Source organism: Bos indicus x Bos taurus, chromosome 9, assembly GCF_003369695.1.
Source record: "Bos indicus x Bos taurus breed Angus x Brahman F1 hybrid chromosome 9, Bos_hybrid_MaternalHap_v2.0, whole genome shotgun sequence".
In the NCBI taxonomy this organism is placed as follows: Eukaryota; Metazoa; Chordata; class Mammalia; order Artiodactyla; family Bovidae; genus Bos; species Bos indicus x Bos taurus.
The window spans coordinates 48,251,020-48,273,390 of NC_040084.1; the positions used below are offsets into that span (position 1 = coordinate 48,251,020).

A 22,371-nucleotide genomic window follows, 5' to 3' on the forward strand; every position below is an offset into this window, starting at 1 on the left:
TAAATAATTTATTCTATGATGAGCTGATGATTTCCTTTAAGCAATAAATGAAAAATCTTATATATGGTAATAACAGCTGTGACTTTGCATAGTGAAGATTAAATATTCATAGTTAACCTTTCATATAAAAACTCATAAATCAAATGTACTTTAATAAAAAATAAAAAACTCCTGCTGCATCAAATAAAAAATATCCTTAACTGACAAAGGTATTTCCTTCATGAGAAGATGAATAGGAAGAATATGTGTGTGAAGTAAATGTGTGAGTTTGCATGTTTGTGTATGACATTTAAAAATTCTCCATTTTTATCCTTACTATGAGCATACTTGGTGTTAAACTGTAATAATTAGAAATGATACATTGCCATAAAAATGGTTATACTATGCAACATGAAGTAAACTTTGGACTTTTATGACTCTATATATTTTGTTTTATGTTAATGCTAATACAATTAAAATAACTAGATGTTATACTTAGCAACCATAGCTCTATAAAGTAATTCTTGAAAATGTACAAATTGGGTGTAATTTAGTGTAGTGCAAAGGGCATTCAAGTTAAAAATTCATTGCATATTTTGTGAGCTATGCTATAAATATTCTTTAAATATCTATTTTTCCACATAAATGAAAAGTAACACAATTGGACATGACTGAGCAACACAACAACAACATACATAAAGATTCCGAAAGGTGAGGGGCAAAAATGTCATAAATCATATATCACTGGTTCTCATCTGTACACACAATCATAGATATTTTGTAGAACTTCATTTATTTATCATAGAATTTTTCCCTTTCTTCCATATTATTTAGTAAAAATGCTAATTTTGCTTGTATGGGAAAAATAAGAAAGTTTAATTTAAAAGATACAAGTAAAAGATTACCTGTGAGGGAAACTGTAATAATCTCAATTCATTCAACTTGAGGACAAGTGAGACAGAGCAGAGGTACTTCTCCTGACTCACCTCTTTAATTAGGCTCATGAAGCGGGTCCCAAAGCGCCAGGGTTTGTGTCGATTGCACTGTAAGGAGCTGACTGTCATCTGGGGAAACTGCTGGACGCCCACAGACACCACGTGCACAGCATCATACATGAGAGCAGCATCAGTCTTAAAATGAGACAAAAGGAAAAGCGGCATCAATACATGTGAAACCCAGGATAGGAGGTTTGTAAGTAGAGATAAAGAGCCAGTGAGAGAAATAAATACCCAGTTTTTCTTCATGTAAGGGAGAAAACAATATTTCCACATGCTGTGTTTCTCTTAAAGAAGCTACTGTGATCAAATCCCTTCATGGGCTCCATTAGCACATCTGACCTACCCTCCCTTTCCTGAAGTGATAACAATTTCATATCATCCCACTATCTCTGCTTAAGTAGGAAATGTGTGCAGACATGCATTATTTAATTTTTTGCCCACCCTTTGTCTCTAGCTTTCTTTGTTCCTCTGTACACGTGTGTGTGTGCGTACATACACAAGGAATGCAAATATGAGCATTTTAATGGTTCCTTAAATTACATATTGTGTATAAAAGTAAATGAGTAAATAATTTCCTTTCATAGAAAGAAACAAGAGATTTGAAGAGATTTACCTAAAAAGCTTAAAGATAAACCCTAATTTTTCCTGCAATTCAGCTTTTCAAAAGGTTCAGTCTCAGAAATGATGATACAGTTTTGAATCTCAATACATGTGTTAATCCCTTTTCAAGAAACTAAGCTTAATCCCTGTACTGTTTTCTTTTCCCAAAATTTCCATATGAATAAAAGTTCATTTTGGCTTCTCAAGCAAAATGAATATGAATTCTACTGTGTTTGCACCTGCTCAAATGACTGGCCACTTTAGAGGTGAATGATAAAAAATAAACTGTTTATAAGTCATAGCAAACCAGAGGCTCAGTAACTGTCAAGCGCTGTGTTAAATGGCCCCTCACATTGTGTTTGACGGATCTATGCCAGGCTCACTACCTACAGAAGAGAGCCACTCTGACAATGAGGGTAGCAATGAACTTTGGGCCATCTGCTTGGCATGCTTTGGAATAAAAGCATATATTTCCTCTTCTCATTCACACAATTAGTGAGCTGTGAAATGAATTCCAAAATGAATAGGAACCCTGTAGATTATAGCATTTGCCACAATGCAATACGAAATGAGTACACACAGTAGCTTTCATGCAAATGGATCCTCAGGAACTTAACCACATAAAATGGAAGGCGGCTAAAGAGCCCAGTGCAATGACAGAACATAATAATAATACCATTTTATAGTTCATAAATCTTTGGGGAATATAGCTCAGATTCATAACCTTCGTTTGGTAAATACCAGCTGACTACTTTCGCACATTGATGGCTGCAGAGTGAAAACTAGAGAAGTGGTGTTGATACAGGCACATATCATGAGCCTGAGGATCAGGCTGATATTTATCTTTGGCCTGAGTTAACACTCAGAGGACATATCTCATACACCACACTGGTGGTTATAAAAAAAAAGTTAACAAGATATGAAAGATATGTTTGACTTAAAAATAAAATGAATTTTTTAAAAGTCACTATCAACAAATGTATAGAGATATGAACACTTTAAGAGACTACTAGAGAGAAGATAAAGGGCAATTTTGCAAGTTGCACCACAAGGGAATTTTTTAAATATTCATTTCTTTTTTTTAGCCCAGTAATTTCTCTTTCTGGAATTTGCCCTGAGAAAATAAAAGATAAGAACAAAAGCTACACACAGTATTTGTTTTAATAAATAACAAAGAGTACAAATCAATAAATGTTCAAAATAAGGAAACAGAAAATCACAATGATACTTTATATAAACATTAAAAATCATGTTTTAAAAAATAATCATTTAGATGAGAAACTGCATGTGATATAAAGCTAAGTGTAAAAACAGATTATACAGAACTGTATTTCCAGCATTTGTGTACTTAACATATATGCTATTGAACTTATTTCTCACAATAATAATTTAACAAAAATACTGATATTGTATCCATTTTACAAATGATGAAACCAAGGCTGAGAGATGTTATGTAACTAACAAAGTCATACAACTAAGAAGTCGAGAGGCCCAGATTCAAACAGCCTCATTGGTCATAGAAAGTATTCTTAAACATCATAACAATAAAAAAAAATTAAAGTGAAGAAAATACACTAAAATGATACTACTGATTACTCTTGGGAGATAGCAGTGAATAAAATTTATATTTTTATTGTTTTTCTTTATTTTTTACAGTTTTTTTTTTTTTTTTAAGATGGAGGTTTACTAAATACCATTGCAATTATTTCCAAGATGAAACTTTGTCATAAAATAGCTAAAAGAACACAATCTATGATATTCCTGCTATCCTGCCAGGACTTACTGCCTTATATGATCTTATGTGACCTATTTGAAAATTTTAGAATTAGCAACCTTATCTATTAATGACAATACTAGGAAAGAATTTTACCTAATTAAAAATTTGAAAATGATTTTTGGTACATAATTTCAGCTTCTGGATCAGAGTGTATACTAGATGACAATAAAACCATTTAAGATCTGTGATTTTAAATGTAATTACAAAAGGGAAACAATATTTATTAAGCTATAAGGTAAAGATAGGAGAGAAAAATTATAGTTAAAAAGTTGCTGTTTAAATATCTTCTTGAATTTCCAGTTTAAAGTATGTTGATTTATTATAAAATAATAAACAGAACTTCTGAAACTACTCTCTATGATATTTTCATCTGCTTAGGGTGCTTTTTTCATCTTACTTTTAAACTAGTTGCTTTATGTGATAATATGGAATTGTTTTCCATTTAGACTTCATATCCTGTCAGACTTAGCTTTACTATCTTCACAAAACTGTACATATGTAAATTCTTTCAACTTTGAAAAATTTTGAGAAAGCTCCAGCTTATCAAAAATGTTTTTCTTATTTTCACAAGAATGCATATATGCTTGACAATTTGCCTTAATTTAGTAACATTAGTAATGTTCATTCAGTATTTACTTTGTGTGAGGCACTTGCCCTAAATCATTGCCTTTAATTCTTATGCCCATCATGCAGTTGGAAATTCACTGATGAATTTAATTCCTGTATAAAATAGGAAGTTAACTCAGAAGACAGTTAAACAACTGGTTTGAAAATCATAGCATGTAGAGATGGAGCTGGATCTGAATCCAAAAATACTATCCAGAGTTTACATCCTTCTCTCTAGTTTTTGTTCAGTGTTCAACTTTTAATAAAGGAAAACAATTTAAAGTTTCAAAACATAAGAAATATCAATAAGTACTTGAATACATTTTTATATATAATTTTTGATAAACAGTAAATATTTACATAATGAAAATTCACTATAAAGTAAGGAAAATAGATTGTGGAGAGTTGGTAAATATAAATTCACAAAAAATAAATACAATGATGTATGAGATTGAGTCAATAATAGGTTAGTGAGAAGGTTAGTATTAACCAGGAACGAGGTTGTGAAAGAGGTAGATTTACTCTATACAGTTGCTGCTCAGTAGATTTTCACAAGGCAAAGGTCCAAGACTATCTTTTAAGATCATGCTGAAGAGGCATCTCTACTTCCAACTCTAAACTGTAGAGTTTTATCGAGCTGTTCTGGCTAAGTCTTCCACTCTCTCATATTGACTCTATAATCCTTTGCCTTGACTCTTCTCTAGAGGGAAAATATGAGGAAAGATGGGAGGAGTAGAAGAGAACAGGAGAAAAATGAAAGAGATACATGGGTTCATTACTTTGTCAATATCTCAATAATATTACTAACAAGCTACACTGCACACTTACTCTATGCCACACAACTGTCAATTTCTTCACACGTATTTCACGGAGACCCTATATTTTAGTTGATACTACTTTTATCAGAGAAGAGAAAACTGAAGTTTAGCAAGTTTGAAATAATCCTCTCAAGGTCTCATCACCTTGAGAAACAAGACTCAGCCAAAACTTAGGTCTTAGAATGACCCTCCAAAGTATCATAACAAGACTGGCAGAACTAAGACTCAGACAAAGATTTTAAAAACAAGATTCAGACACAGTCCAGTTCTTAAAACCACTGTCCTAACCACCATAACCAATTACCTCCCTTAAACCAGATTCCCACTGAAACTATGACAGGCAATGGAAGGCAAAGTGACAGCAGTGGATCTCATATTTCTGGAGACTCTGCTGAATACCAGAAAATGATGTCCCATAGAGCACGTCTCTGAGCTGAGATTCAAACAAAAGTTCATTAATCTTCCAGGTTAATTTTTTTTTTCCTTACACATCATAGTACCTCTAAAAAAAACTTCAGCTACATAAACATAAATGTGAATTAACCAAATCTATACAGAGTATGTGTACAATCTGGTTATTAAAATCCATAGGAGGGGGTTAGAAAAAGTTGTAGTTATTTAGATCCTAAACTGCTAAGACAAAAGCTAGGCAGAGAAAAAAATAAATAAATCAGCAAGGAAGAGAAAACAGTTTATCCTATTTTCTCTCTTTCAAGTATAATTGCTGCTGCTGCTGCTGCTGCTAAGTCGCTTCAGTCGTGTCCGACTCTGTGCGACCCCATAGACGGCAGCCCACCAGGCTCCCCCGTCCCTGGGATTCTCCAGGCAAGAACACTGGAGTGGGTTGTCATTTCCTTCTCCAATGCATGAAAGTGAAAAGTGAAAGTGAAGTCGCTCAGTCGTGTCCAACTCTTAGCGACCCCATGGACTGCAGCCTACCAGGCTCCTCCGTCCGTGGGATTTTCCAGGCAAGAGTACTGGAGTGGAGTGCCATTGCCTTCTCCGTCAAGTATAATTACTCATATATAAATAGATCATACTTATTGTGTGGAAAGTTAGAATATCTGTTCACCCTGGGAATATAGCCCAGAAGGAAGTGCAGTCTAGGAAAGTATAGTCAGATCCAAGTGCAGCCCTCCCTATTTCACTACTAGGTCAAGCATCTATCAACAGCTATATGAGCCCTCTTGAGACCCTATCTCAGATTAGACTGGAGTTGGAACTTTTTCTTTCCAAAATAAGTTAGTTAACCTACAAAGCATGTCCATCAGCCAGAAACTTGTTTTGCAAACCTTTAAAACTGTGCATTATAGCCCTACACATTTCAGTAAAACAACAGTGATCTTTTTAAATGGATGGCTTGAAGAGATCACAAGTGCCTTCTCATATATTATAATATGCATTAACCATCTCCCTAACTTATTGCTGGGTTTATCTTATACCCAGTCTAATTACTTTTAGGCATGGAGTATGTAACGGGGATGCAGGTGGAAGAGTGATGAATGCTAATTTCTATGGTTGAGCTATTGCCACAGAAACTGGTTTAGTCACCCCGTACTTTTTTCATCTATTTCAAGTAGCCTCGTGTCTGATGAGACTGTAAAGCATTGAAGGAACAGTGAATGTATGTACGCTTACATTTCTTTTATGCTTGGAAAAAGTCCACTGCATATTTTTAAATAATTGAAAACTCAGAGAGATTAGATGCTCTCAAAATGATAAGAATTACCATTGCTAAATACTTTTGATTTACGATATATGATTGAAACATTTCAAATAGTAAAAACAGGAATATTAATGGATTCCGTGAAAAGCTAAAATATTTCTATGCACTTAAATTTCATTTACAGAAGAATCTGGTACTAAGTGCTAATTACCAAGCATGTCCAGGGGAAGTGCATATGTTATTTCAGTTTCTGATCACTATAATCATCATCATTAAACATTTTCTTTGTAAAGTTCTGGGATAGATGTTCTAGAGTTATAAAAAATTAAAACAAAGCTTTTATTTGCATGAGGGATGAAGCAATTAGTTAGAAATGAGCAGTTTTGAACTATACAGGATCACAGAAGCAAACATCACTGTATTAAATCTCTTCAGTACACTAAATACACTAAAGACTTCTCTTCACAAAAGCTATCAAAGGTATTTACCTTTCTTCCCAGTAGGGAGGCAGCCTTTTGGAATGCTCTGTCCCCTAGGATATAACACTTTTGGGCATTCCATTGAGTTTTGCCTGGGAGAAGTTGTAAAACAGCATTTTCCAATTTATTTTCTCTATTATGCCAGCAGATTTACATTTATACAAATGTCTTTCTGCTTAAGCACTTTTTACATACTTGGGCTCTTGATCTGGGCTTCAAACACACCCAGTATTGTATTTAATAATTTACATTTAAATGTAACTAAAGAGTGATGTGATACATGATATATATAAAGTATATATATATATGTATTAGTTACATAAATAATATGTGACTAATATTAAGAATGTTGCCATATCTTGATTATAGTGATACTTATATGAGTGTATCAGATCAGATCAGTAGCTCAGTCGTGTCCGACCCTTTGCGACCCCATGAATCGCAGCACGCCAGGCCTCCCTGTCCATCACCAACTCCCGGAGTTCACTCAGACTCACGTCCATCGAGTCAGTGATGCCATCCAGCCATCTCATCCTCTGTTGTCCCCTTCTCCTCCTGCCCCCAATCTGTCCCAGAATCAGAGTCTTTTCCAACGACACACTCTTCCCATGAGGTAGCCAAAGTATTGGAGTTTCAGCTTTAGCATCATTCCTTCCAAAGAACACCCAGGACTGATCTCCTTTAGAATGGACTGGTTGGATATCCTTGCAGTCCAAGGGACTCTCAAGAGTGTTCTCCAACACCACAGTTCAAAGGCATCAGTTCTTCAGTGCTCAGCCTTCTTCACAGTCCAACTCTCACATCCATACATGACCACAGGATATACTTAGGTCAAAACCTATCAAGTTGTACAGCTTAAATATGGCAACTATAATACATTAATTTTACTCTAATACAGCTATTAAAAAACTCATAATGCATTTTTCTGGGAAGACTGTAGATTTCATTTTATTCTATAGATATCTAGAATTCTCACAAATGAAGGATCATTGATCTGTATCTTCTTTCCTTCTTGACAATTCTACTTTTAATAAAATTCTTTACACTTTTCCACATTTTATCTTCCTTTCTAGACACAAACATCTTTTGTATAATAATCACACCTCTCTTCATAAAACTGTGCACAGTATTCCATATATTGCTTCGCCCACGCTTTTTTACTATGGGCATGTATAAAAGGATTTTTCAATAAGTTGATGATTCAACCCAAAAGTTCATTTACACCATAAAAGAATAGGCTTTAGGAAGCTCTGAATAACAATCACACTTTGCCATCTAGCTAGAATGTATTCCCTCCCAGAGGTACAGTGAACCAAATCTGCCAGCAGCTCAAATCTGGGAGGAATGTGAGTGCAGCCTCTGTCCCGTTTCTAAATGAATTTATAGTAACAGCTTCGTGAACACATCTATCTTTCCATTAAATAAGTGCAGGCAGGTCCCCTTTGAGATCTGAATACTAGCTGGCAGGTGGCAGATCTATTCTGGAACTCCTGCATCTCAGATTTTGCTCATTTCTAAATTCCCATCTGAAGTATGGTGCACAGCACAGACAGCAGCCTGGTTGGTCTAATACATGGAGTTTAAGTTTATGAATCCTGGCTATTTCATTGTCTTGATCTTTTATCTAAAACAAATAATAAAAAAATACTTAAATCCCCATTTGCCTTGTTTCCTCATTTTATAATTGGAAATGAAAACTGATGATCTGCCATATCTGTCTCTTGTTGGGAAAAAAGTCACTTTTATAAACCAGATAGTTCCAAGAGAACAGTTACAAATATTGATTCTTCTATTAGAAGATGTGACTATTAAGGGTAGTGGAGAAGGGACTAGACTCTGACCTCTGGAGCTCCCTCCCACAATCAACACAGGCCTAAATGGGACAGAGAATCACCCACCCCTCTGAGCAAGGGTGAGGGTCACACATGGAAGGCAGGATGGTGTTCGCTCATTCAGCTGGCACACTGCAGCCAGCGCTCTGCCCGGCACAGAGCAGGTGCACAGTGGCTGGTAACGAAACCGAGGGATGGAAGAAGAAATGCCCTCAGACCCAGTCGGGAGCCAATTGTCAGAGACAATTCTCCCAGTTACATTGCAGCTGCCGTTATGCTTACTGTGTTGCCGGCTCTTTGTACTGCTCTGAAACGGAGTTCTTTACCAGCAGCTGCCTGGACTACACAGACGGCATGAGATAATACATTAAAGCAGTCTGCACAATCCCTGGCTCGCGGTGCATAGGCAGGTGTTAGATGATGATGATGATGATCGCCAGAAGAGCGGTAATCTCATCAAGATGGATCCTATCCAGAACAAGGAGCCGGTTTAGAAAGTAGAATGTTTCAACCCTTCTGCACCCACTGTTAGCCTAAATGAGGGAATAGGCCTCATGCTGTTCAAGAGAGCAGATCAAGTTCTGGAGGGAGAAGGAGCAGGAAGGAAATTAACACACAACAACATGATCCCTATAAAATGTGGTGTGTACACAATGCCATAATTCAGTGCTCAAAAAAAAAAAAAAAAAAAGTTCCTAAACACACACAATATCTGGTAAGTCTGGAATTTAAATATAAGTGGTGAAATATTACAGCATCTTGAATTTTGTTGCTAATTAAAGGACTGCTGTTGGACAGATAATTACCCACCAGCAATGTGAACCTGGACAAATCTGCCTTGCAGTTTTTTCTAGTCTCAGTTTCTTCATCTGTAAAAGGAGGGCAGGAACCAGGTGAATTTTCGGGTGCCCTGTAGTTTACATTTGCACTCCTAGAAAAACTCATCTTTTATTTTGATTTTATATTGGCCTTTATAATGCAATCATAATCCTAATTTATCCATCTCCTCCCCATAATTCTTTATGCTTTCTGTACTTTTTCAATAAACTTTAATACTAACATTTCATACACATATATAAATAAGGGAAATCAAAGTTAACTTTTCTTCAATCATTTGTCTGTGTTCATACTCTATCCATTTCCTCCCTGATCCAACAAAATCTGCCAATACTTGTATTATAGTTTCTCTGTTGTTTCAACTTCACTGTTAAAACTTCTTATGCACATTAAACCCAGCTTGGTTTCCTGATACTCTGCAGAGAAAAACTAAAGCCCCTTCTGTTATTCAAAGTCATTTACTAAACTATCCCAGGATTTTATCATGTTTTGTTCCTCTTCGCAGTTAGGATATAGATAGATATGCCTGTTCTTCATGTTTTTTAACTAACCAGAATGATGCCTGTATTACAGATTAGTTGAAAAAAAGGAGATTCCAGAAACTGCATGGTAAACGACCTTTAAAAGGAATATGGATTTTTGTAGTTACCTGTATGGCATTTGGTACCCATGAGGGCTAAAACGGAATAAGAGCTTAAAGGAAATATAAAGAAAAGAGAAGAAGGGAAAAGAATAGAATGAGTTCAGTATTACAGTCAAATTGATGAGTTAGGAAGAAAATTCAAGTTCAGCAAAGCTTTGAAGATTAAGAAAAGGAAACAGTATTGGATGATAGTGCTGCTGGGATTCAGGTAAAAAAAAAAAAAGGCCTGGTTTAGGATTAGTGCAATGAGTAATTAATGGATCTGTTTGTCTGGTGTTCCTGTAAATTTGTGAATTTAAATAAGTGTCTATGTTTTCTCAAACCAATACTCTCTGTCTTAGGCTTTAAAAGCTACCCCAAAAATTGTGGTAGCAATTTCACCTATTTTGAATAGGCAATCTAAGTGTTAATTTTGAGAGTAAGAGTTTTTGTTGGCTCTTAATGTTTCCATTACAAAATTTTCTATTATACAATTTCAATCTTGCAAGAACTCTTGCCGGATGCAGTTTCTTTAATAACAGTCAAGATAATTTTACAAAACAACATTATTTCTCTGTAAGCTTTTATATCTTTATAAGGTATGAAATTCAGTCCATGGAATTTTAACGTTAGAATTCCGAAAGCTTTAGATGACTACTTTGCATTCTTTCCAAGAATTATATATATCCATCTCAAATATTTTCTATATAATTTTCTTTCTTTCCTACACATATCTTTAAAATGCACCATTTCCCAAGCAGAAAATCCTATTTGTTTTTACTGCCACACTCTCTAAAGTACTTTAAACATTTATATACAAATTCCAAGATGTTTAGATGTTTCTCAAATACCATGTAGAGAAACTTTTCATTTTTTAAATATAAATGATTAACGAACAGCTGTAAAGCAGGTTAGAAAATGCCAACAGGTTTTCAATTAAAAGTTTCATTTAACTAATGTAATTATTCTTACCTAATTAAATTTTTCCACTAAGATCAGTCTATTGAGATATCTCATTCTCTTTTAAAATGTTCCATGAAGCTCTTACTAGCGCCCATGAACCACACTGTATTGATGGGATTCTTAATGAACTCTCTAGCAACAATGCACTGGCCTTAATAATTTAGGTCCTGTTAAATCGTGTCTGCTTCTTTACTACATTTGGAACTGCTACTGATCTAGAAAAGAGTCAATATCAAGGGGAAGTATTCTCTGCACTTCCAGCATATGTCCAGTACATCCAATTATCCTGATATTTGGAGCTCAAATTAGCTTCTTACATTAAAAAATTTATATTCCTCAATATTGTTTATATTTACTTTTCTCAATGTAATGAATTAAAATTGATTTTATACTGTTAACAGACTGATTCTTTCTAATTTGAGATCCAAGACTATGCAAACCAAAAATATACCAGAAATTTGAGTTCATGTAAATACTAGTTCCAAATGCCTACAAAAATTGAGAACCTGATACTTTATATATTATTTACCCAAACCAAAAATTAAATGATAGTTAAGATCTATTTTAAGCATGATTTGAAGAATAAAGTTGAAGTTTATATCAATGTGTGTATGTTAGTCGCTCAGTCGTGTTTGACTCTTTGTGACCCCATGGACTGTAGCCCCCCAGGCTCCTCTGTGCATGGAATTCTCCAGGCAAGAATACTGAAATGGGTACTAATTTGCTTCTCCAGGATATCTTCCTGACCCAGAGACTGAACTTGGGTCTCCTGCATTGCAGGCAAATTCTTTACTATTTGAGCCACCAGGGAAGCCCTTGGTATAGATATTTCTGAATAAATAAAATGATATCCAAATAAATCATACCAATATGTGTCCAAAACAAATTTTATTGCTCTTCTTGTGAGTCTAGCTTTTTATATTATGCTCTGTATATAAAATTGTAATAGTAAATTCTCATAGGGGTTTCCCTGGTGGCTCAGTGGTAAAGTCTTCTCATAGAAATGTGAAAAAAAAGTAAAGTTTCACAGAAATTTAATGGGACTTACAGCTTTAGCTTTGTAATGTATTAGTCCCTATTGTAAATCATGCAATCTTTCTTAGCTTCATTTTTTTCATCTTTAAAATAAGTAGAATAATGATGTATCTCACATTGTAAGGATCAAATTAGATAAATTTAGAAAAGTGAGAACTATAAAGATTTTAAACGTGTCATAATTACAGAGTGGGGTAAGTGAGAATCTCAAGAATGTTAACACTGGTAACATCAATTTAGATTAGGATTCAGTCTTTGAGGGAAAAAAATAATAATTGATTTGCATGTTCACATTTCAGTGTACCTTAGATCTTAACGTGAAGATTTCCTATCTCTTCACTACTTTTAATAACCTGGTTGATTCCTTCTCTGAAAGTGCATTGATTTAACTAATTATTGTTTTTTTTTTTTGCCAAGAGGAAATGTCTTTGCTTGCCCACTCTTGGGTCTCATGAATATCCCTTTTCCCATATGAACATATGCTTTTGCAATTACATTTTTTATTTAATTTGTCTTTATGTGATTTTTAGTTTGATTCACTCATTCAACATTTATAAATATTATTGTGTGATTAACATCAAACACAATTATGAGTTTGGGTAATAAGACTGAGAGGTCAATTATTTAGACAAACAAATCAACATTCTTAATATACTGCCCCATGGTGGGTAAAGGAGAGGTATCTGATTTTGTCTGGAGCAATGCCTATCTATTGATATGTTAGAAAATAGGTATTGTATGAAAGATTTTCCTATTAGCACTTACAGCTTCAACAAACAAAAGGAGTGGAGAAAAGCTTAGAAAGCAGAAGTTGGAAAGGATAGTAGGATCAAGGGAAAAAGTCAAACCAGAATTCTCACTAGTTTTTTTTTTTAAGATTATTTGTTGTTGTTTAGTTGCTATGTTGTGTCTGACTCTTGCGACCCTATGGACTGTAGCCTACCAGGTACTCTGTCCATGGGATTTCCCAGGAAAGAATACTGGAGTCGGTTTTTTTCTCCAGGAGATCTTCCCAACCCAGGGATCGAATCCACATCTTCTGCACTGCAGACAGATTCTTTACCCCTGAGCCATTGAGAAGTCCTTTTTAAGATTACACTTTGTTCATATCCTGAGATTCCTAACATCTCCTTTCAAGACAATTAAAATATGCTTGTTCTTTAATGAAACAGATATTAAAGAGTTCTCCTAAAGTTGAGTCGTTATATATCAGTTCATTTTATAACTGATCTAAACAGGAGATTGAAAGAATAGAGAATGGAACTCGGAAGACCAAGAATATGATTTTATTAAAATAATGTAACTATGTTGATGGGATTCTATTGTTATGCATTCTCAGCATCTCTTCCTATTACAGCAGAATATTTTTCCCCTCCCAGTTTTTCCGTGACCCAGTCTCCTAGCCCTATGCACTATAGGCCTTACTGATAACTACCACTGCTTCAGGCATGGCCAAGTTAAATCCAGGCCTTTTGAGGGAACCACCGGGAAAGAAACACAGTCCTCCTCCTGAAGCTCTGTACCTGTGTATTTGAACTTTCATGGTGCCTCTGCACCCTCTGTCTGAGAACGGAACCAATGCAAATGAATAAGGGGGAGTGATGGAGATTAGCTTGTTTATGACTTTATGACCTGGAACCAACTGGATTCAACTGTATCTGAGGACAGATTATCTTGTACTTCTGAGCTAGAGATTCAACATGCTTTCCTTTTGCTATTAACTAATTTTCAGGGAATTTTAGGCAATCAGAATTGAAAGAATCTTGAATAATGAAGGTCTAGGCTTTGGTTTCCTCAAGGCAAAATGTGATTACTACTTCTATCTACTCACAGCGTTGGGATATAAATTTAGAAAAATAGGAAGATATATGCAAAAGAGGCCATATGTAATATTACAGATGCAAATACTAGAAAATGTAATAATCATGTTAAATAAATACACCAAATGTATATTACTATCTTCTATTAATAATTCTTAATACTTTGTAGAGAAACATTTAATATAGTAGGAAATTTGGGGGTAACTACTAAGATATCTACAGTATTGGGAATTGGTTACACTAATAAAAACACAAAATGGAGCAACTGTAAGATGTATACACTCTGCCTGCCAAAATTCGTCTCAGTCAACATTACCATTCCTACTGTGAATTATACAGGTTCAGGGACAATCAGAATGTGAACTGAAGCAAAAAACTTTAATGGTACACTGCTGAGAACATTATTAAGAAAGAAATCATAGAGGACTCTAAACCAAATGTAAACTAACCCTCTGCAATGCCCTTTTAGTCAGTAGGTTAATAGACTGACATCAAAATTGGAAATGACCGATTAAACTGTATCAGTTAACTCTTGACATTTATACTTTTGAGTTTTATACTTGATGAAACAAATTATAAATCACAAACCTGGACATAAAATACTTTCATTACAACCTTTTTCTGTGTATGCTGAATCCTATGCCATTCAGGAAATTAATTCAAAGTAGACAAAGAGCAAGAAGTGAAGGTGATATCACTCTACTCAGAAGACAGTTTGATAAACTTCACCTGATGGATTTTACAACTGAATAATGGCAGCCAAAGTAAGACTAGAGGGTGAGAGGCAGAGACTCAGAGGAAAACCAGAAGTAACAACATTTCCACAGAGAAATTAGCCGCAAAAGGATGCTACAAATGTCTTATAAGGCATAAAAAATGATCATCTGAAGAAACAAAAAGAAATTTAAGAAGTGATGAGGCAGTAAAAAAAGAATAGCCTAAGCATTCTGAAAATAAAAGAGCTTAAAATGGTTTTCCTTCTTAGTTGAAAGAGAAACTTGATAAATTTGTGAGGAAAAAATTTAAATAAAAAGACATTCCATATTTAACTTTCTCCTTGAGCATAGCTCATTTATAGGAGTTCTATAAAGCATGCATTGACTCAAAACTCACTGTCGGCATCTGAGTAAGTACAGTGAGTCTCAGTGCAAGGCTGTTAACCACTGAGTAGGCTCCTGTGTTTCCGGAGTTCATAGCATCAGATAATATTTCTTCTGCTCCTTTGCAATCCTAACCCCGAGTCCCTCCGTCCCTCTCTTCCCCAAATGTATAGCCTTCAGGGCCTTCTCTTTTCTTTCTCACCTTGTAAATACAAGCCACCTAATGAATACCCACAGACACTTTGAACGAATACCCACAGATATTTTGAAGGGAAAATTACTGCAATTATAAATATAATTCTATGTTAAATGTTGAACAGAATTTGATAGACTTTTTTATAATTAGATATTTGCAACTACTTTTGTTCTCAAGGAAACCAATACAAAGGTATTATACATATCTATCATGCAAAATAGAAGAATAAAGTTTACTCTTATTTCTTTATTCTTTGAAATTAGGTGAAGCACAAGGACAATCCTTGACCAGAATGTAAAAGAGAGGAATTTACTACAGATATGAAAAAACTGGGTAATGAGCATATCTGTTATGACATTGGCATACTATGTCGATTTTTAACTATATCCCATGAACGATGTTGTGCCTTTTTAAGTTAGAAAGTAAATACTTCACAAAGAAGTTATTTAATTACTTTCTACAACTCCTACCATATGGCATTGTGTAGGCACTTTTCAGATATGATTTAACTTAATTTTCTTTAACAAGCTAATGGTGTGGGTAAAAGATTCTGAAGAGTTGAGGCTTAAATCATCCAGTAAGGGGCACACTTGAGAGATTCTGCTTTTCTGAAGCCATGATACATTATGACAACATCAATTGTGGCTATTTATAGCAGTGGCTAGAGAACACAAGTTAACATCTATTTTAGAGACTAGCTCCACTCCTCGTAAGCTAAATGCAGTGTGCTCTATGAAACAAAGATCACTGAAAAGATAGCTTTTATCCAAAGCTTTTCATCATTGAAAAGTCAGCTTTCATTTCTTGATGACATGAAGTTATTTTTTTCAATCCAGGGCTGAGAAAGAGTCAGTAAAATTTCTAGGTAAGAAAAAAACCACAATTTCCTCATGAGACATAGGTGCAGAATGGTGTGCTCCTACCTATAGTTGAGTGCTAGAAAAAACAGTCAATACGATTCCGGAAAACGATCTGGAAATCAGTGTCAAGCATAAACTGGGACATTACAATTTCTCTTTGGAAATTTTACTCCACTGAAACAACAATACAAGATCCCACAGATGTATACACAAATACATGCATAAAACACGGTTTATACTTTTTTTTTTTAAATATAGCAGCCTGAATTTCAAAGCTAAGAAATTAATGTTATATAACTGAATATTGTAAAACTATTAAATTATTATCTAGAGCTATATGTATTGACATTTAAGTATAGATGTTAAAATTTAGATATCCATGCTATAAAATAATATATTCCTCTTGTAATGGATTATAGCATATAGCCTTACATTCAGTAAAACAATTTAGAGTCTGCCATCCATGCTCCAAACTTTGAGGTAATTATTCTCAATACCATTGATGTATAAACACAAACCCACATATTGCACTTATTTCTATTGTTTTAATCAAAAGTGGAATAGTCTCAAGTTTCTTTAAAAAGAAAAGAAAAAAAAACAAAACTAAGAATATACCCTTCCAAGTTAGTGTTAGGTTCTGCCTTATCATTTTCAGCTACTGAATAAATTTCAATTATGGATACTCAAGATATAAATTGTTTAAGCATAGAAAAATATAGGTTATACCTCTCATAAGGCACAGTTGTACTCATGCATGATAGTGGATAATTATGTGTTGTGCCTATAAACAGCAGAATTTTAGGCATATTTTACTTTATTGTACCTTGCAGATACCATGCTCTTTATACATTGGAGGTTTGCGGCAACCTTGTATCCAGAAAGTTTATTCGTGCTATTTTCCAAAAGTATTCACTCGCTTTGTGCCCATGTTGCATTTACATAATTCTCACAATATTTAAAAGTTTTCCTTATTATTACTTGCTATGATAATCTGCAAAAAGATTAAAATCTTCAGTTTGCTGAAGATTCAGATAATGGTTACTATATTTTAGCAATTAAGTGTATTTTGATTAAGGTTGTGCCTTGTATTTTTAGACATAATGCTATTGCACACTTAATAGACTATAGCACAGTAGAAACATAACTTTTATATGTACTGGAAAATTTTAAAATTCCTATAACTTTTCTTTAACAGTGGTCTGGAACTGAACTTGCAATAACTTTAAGGTATGATTTACTGAAACAAATTCAAATTTTATGTTTTTATTAACAGTAGCAGGTTTAATGAACTTATTTACAAAACAGAAATACAGTCACAGATATAGAAAACAAATATATGGTTACCAAGGAAAGTGGGGGGTGGGGAGGGATACACTGGGAGATTGGGATTGACATACACACACTACTATGTCTAAAATGGATAACTAACAAGGACCTGTGGTATAGTACAGGGAACAACACTATTAGGTACACTGTAATGATGCTTTCGAACTGTGGTGTTGGAGAAGACTCTTGAGAGTCCCTTGGACTGCACGGAGATCCAACCAGTCCATTCTGAAGGAGATCAACCCTGGGATTTCTTTGGAAGGAATGATGCTAAAGCTGAAACTCCAGTACTTTGGCCACCTCATGCGAAGAGTTGACTTATTGGAAAAGACTGATGATGGGAGAGATAGGGGGCAGGAGGAGAAGGGGATGACAGAGGATGAGATGGCTGCATGGCATCACTGACTCGATGGACGTGAGTCTGAGTGAACTCTGGGAGATGGTGATGGACAGGGAGGCCTGGCGTGCTGCAATTCATGGGGTTGCAAAGAGTCGGACACGACTGAGTGACTGAACTGAACTGAACTGAACTGAATGACTTACATGGGAAAAGAATTTTAAGAGTGGATATACGTATATTTATAACTGATTCACTTTGCTATACAGCAGAAACTAACACAACATTTTAAATCAACTACACTCCAATAATTATCTTTTTTAAAGCATATTTTCTTCTGAATTCTAGGTAACTCACTGTTTACATGAGCCACTTCTAATTTCCCTAACGTTTTCCACTACAGATTTTTCATCTTCATGCATGTAAACTCAACCAAAAGTAAAGGTCAGGCCCCAAGACTGTCAGGTGAGAGCTGCCTGGATGACTTGTCATTGTTTTGGACAACTTGCCCGTTTTGGACAACTACAAACAACCGTCAGGCCATCATCTGCGTCAGTGGACATAAAGAATTATTTTCTAAATATGGACATCAAAAGGAAAAAGTGATTAATCAAGTCATATCTTAAAGCTTTCCTACAAGCATTGTGCTGTTAATTAACATGGTATCTGCTTCCTGCAAATGAAGCCCCAAGCTATTAAATAAAATTACTGTGGTGCTCCCTAAGTGTGAGGCTCATTTGGAAAAGCACTAATACGCATTTTTTTCTGTCTTGAGCTAAGTGATTAGCAGGCAACTAGCTCTGGAAGATGATACTCCCGGAAGTCATCTGGTCTGAAAGACATGCTGTATTTACCTAAAAAACAGTTTGACAATTATATGCCATGACTGCTGCTGCGACTGCTGCTGCTGCTGCTGCTCCTAAGTCGCTTCAGTCGTGTCCGACTCTGTGTGACCCCATAGACGGCAGCCCACCAGGCTCCCCCGTCCCTGGGATTCTCCAGGCAAGAACACTGGAGTGGGTTGCCATTTCCTTCTCCAATGCATGAAAGTGAAAAGTGAAAGTAAAGTCGCTCAGTCATGTCTGACTCTTAGCGACCCCATGGACTGCAGCCTACCAGGCTCCTCCATCCATGGGATTTTCCAGGCAAGCATACTGGAGTGGGGTGCCATTGTATGACTAGATGTTTTCAAACAAACATAGTAGTTTTATGTATAGCTGACTTTGTTATAAAAAATATTTGAGGTAAGCACAGCCAATCTTTTTCTCCCAATTGAATTTTACATAAATCCAAATGTGCTCATTTATGTCAAATATGAGGGCTTCCCTGGTGGCTCAGATGGTAAAGAATCTGTCTGCAATACAGGAGACCCAGGTTTGATCCCTGGGTTGGGAAGATACCCTGGGGAACAGAATAGCAACCTACTGCAGTATTCTTGCCTGGAAAATTCCATGGATAGAGGAGCCTGGTGGGCTAGAGTCCACAGAATCACAAAGAGTTGGACACAACTGAGTGACTAATACACATACACAATATGTCAAGCATGACTTTGAGGAAGGTTTTAAATATTTCAGGAGCTGTTTAGGACCATTATTTTGATATTATCAATGATATCACATATTGAACCCTAGATTTATAAAAAATATTCAAGAATAATTATTAAAATTTATAATTAATAGTATAGCTATTTGGTCTTAAAATTATCTACTAATATTGATTTTCTCAGTTTTCTCTAAAATCAAGTCCCAAATCAGTGAGCTATCATTTTAAGCATAAGTGGAATAAGTACATAAATTTTACCAGTAAAATGTTGTTTCAATGATGCCAGTCTTTATCATTTCCTTAAAATAAGTGATTTCTTCATATTGAAAATGCTTTACATTTATAAATTAATATTTGGTGACTTATTCCAATCAATGCATCTTGCAAAACAAAGATAGCTTAAAATGTTGTTTTAATCATTTAATTTAAATTTTAATGGAATTAAACTCACATACAACATTTTGAAATTTACCCTCAATATTTGTAATGCAAAAAAATGGATTCCATATAAATGTGTTATAGAACCTTTTTGAGAAATCAGACTTCAATAGATGTATAGGAAAATGCAAAATTGATATGTTCCTAATTTCCAAATAAGAGGTCACTTTAATCATTACATACCCAGATTAACTTCATTTAAAGGTAGTACCTGCCATTTCTATAGACTCTGAAGAATGGGTTACAAGATTAATTTCTGCTCCATGGAGAGGAAGCAAGAAGGGCTAATTTCCTAAGAAAACACTTCCTCCCTCAAGGTAAAAAATATCTTGCTTCTGTTTTCATGTGCCTTCTTTCAGCAGTATATGAAGTCTCTACCTCTGGGTTAGGCAGAATAACTCTAAGACTAACCAAAGTAGCTTTTGCAAAGAAGGACGTCAATGCACTTTCTAAAACTGAAACACAGTCTGAAATAGTTGAATCATTCATTCCACTATTCTTCCTAGAAAATATGCCAACTATTAAAATCCAAATGATGTGCCCAGTTCTATTTGTATTTACATAATAGTGCTTCCCTGGTGGCTTAGATGGTAAAGCCTCTGACTGCAATGCGGGACACCCAGGTTTGAGGCCTGGCTCTGGAAGATTCCCTGGAGAAGGAAATGGCAATCCACTCCAGTAGTCTTGCCGGGAAAATTCCAGGGATGGAGGAGCCTAGTAGGCTACAGTCAATAGTGTCACAGAGAGTGGGACACTACTGAGTGACTTCACTTTGACTTTTACATAATAGGGCATGGTTGTTTAGTTGCTAAGTCACATCTCACCCTTCTGTGACCCATGGACTGTAGCCCACCAGGCTCCTCTGTCCATGGGGTTTCCCAGGAAAGAATACTGGAAGGAGTTGTCCTTTCCTTCTCGAGGGTATCTTCCCAAATCAGGGACTAAACCCATTTCTCCTGCATTGGCAGGTGGATTCCTTACCATTGAGTGACCATGGAAACCCAATAGTACATTAAAACAGTCATAACATATTTAGAGTCAGAAGAAAATCAGAGAAGATGGACAGCAATGCACACATGCATTTCATAATCAGCTACCCTATGGTAGACAAAGAGAAAAATGAATTAACTCACGAAATACTTAGATGTAGACTTTACCATTGATTGATTATTGAGGAGATGAAGGGAGTGATGACAAGAAGAAAGGAGGTTACAGTAACTCTCAGGTTTATTATTATTGAGGCTAATAGAAGGTGATTATGATCAGATCAGATCAGTTGCTCAGTCGTGTCCAACTCTTTGCGACCTCATTAATCGCAGCACGCCAGGCCTCCCTGTCCATCACCAACTCCCGGAGTTCACTCAGACTCACGTCCATCGAGTTGGTGATGCCATCCAGCCATCTCATCCTCTGTTGTCCCCTTCTCCTCTTGCCCCCAATCCCTCCCAGCATCAGAGTCTTTTCCAATGTTTCAGCTCTTCGCATGAGGTGGCCAAAGTACTGGAGTTTCAGCTTTAGCATCATTCCTTCCAAAGAAATCCCAGGGTTGATCTCCTTCAGAATGGACTGGTTGGATCTCCTTGCAGTCCAAGGGACTCTCAAGAGTTGTCTCCAACACCACAGTTCAAAAGCATCAATTCTTCAGCACTCAGCCTTCTTCACAGTCCAACTCTCACACCCATATATGACCACTGGAAAAACCATAGCCTTGACTAGACGAACCTTTGTTGGCAAAGTAATGTCTCTGCTTTTGAATATGCTATCTAGGTTGGTCATAACTTTCCTTCCAAGGAGTAAGCGTCTTTTAATTTCACGACTGCAGTCACCATCTGCAGTGATTTTGGAGCCCAGAAAAATAAAGTCTGACACTGTTTCCACTGTTTCCCCATCTATTTCCCATGAAGTGATGGGACCAGATGCCATAATCTTCATTTTCTGAATGCTGAGCTTTAAGCCAACTTTTTCACTCTCCACTTTCACTTTTATCAAGAGGGTTTTGAGTTCCTCTTCACTTTCTACCATAAGGGTGGTATCATCTGCATATCTGAGGTTATTGATATTTCTTCCGGCAAACTTGATTCCAGCTTGTGTTTCTTCCAGTCCAGCGTTTCTCATGATGTACTCTGTATATAAGTTTAAATAAACAGGGTGACAATATACAGACTTGATGTACTCCTTTTCCTATTTGGAACCAGTCTGTTGTTCCATGTCCAGTTCTAACTGTTGCTTCCTGACCTGCATACAAATTTCTCAAGAGGCAGATCAGGTGGTCTGGTATTCCCATCTCTTTCAGAATTTTCCACAGTTTATTGTGATCCACACAGTCAAAGGCTTTGGCATAGTCAGTAAAGCAGAAATAGATGTTTTTTTGGAAATCTTTTGCTTTTTCCATGATCCAGCAGATGTTGGCAATTTGATCTCTGGTTCCTCTGCCTTTTCTAAAACCATCTTGAACATCAGGAAGTTCACGGTTCACATATTACTGAAGCCTGGCTTGGAGAATTTTGAGCATTACTTTACTAGCGTGTGAAATGAGTGCA

General features: G+C 35.7%; 1 protein-coding gene across 9 annotated transcripts in view; it reads right to left on the reverse strand.

Moving 5' to 3' along the window:
• The window catches only part of GRIK2 (glutamate ionotropic receptor kainate type subunit 2), a 735,871-nt gene that overhangs the window by 265,951 nt on the left and 447,549 nt on the right, over nt 1–22,371 (reverse strand). For all 9 annotated transcript variants that reach the window (XM_027551329.1, XM_027551330.1, XM_027551334.1 and 6 more), the window contains one exon: nt 966–1,109. In XM_027551329.1, coding sequence (XP_027407130.1) covers nt 966–1,109 — 144 coding nt within the window. The remainder of the gene's footprint in view (nt 1–965; nt 1,110–22,371) is intronic.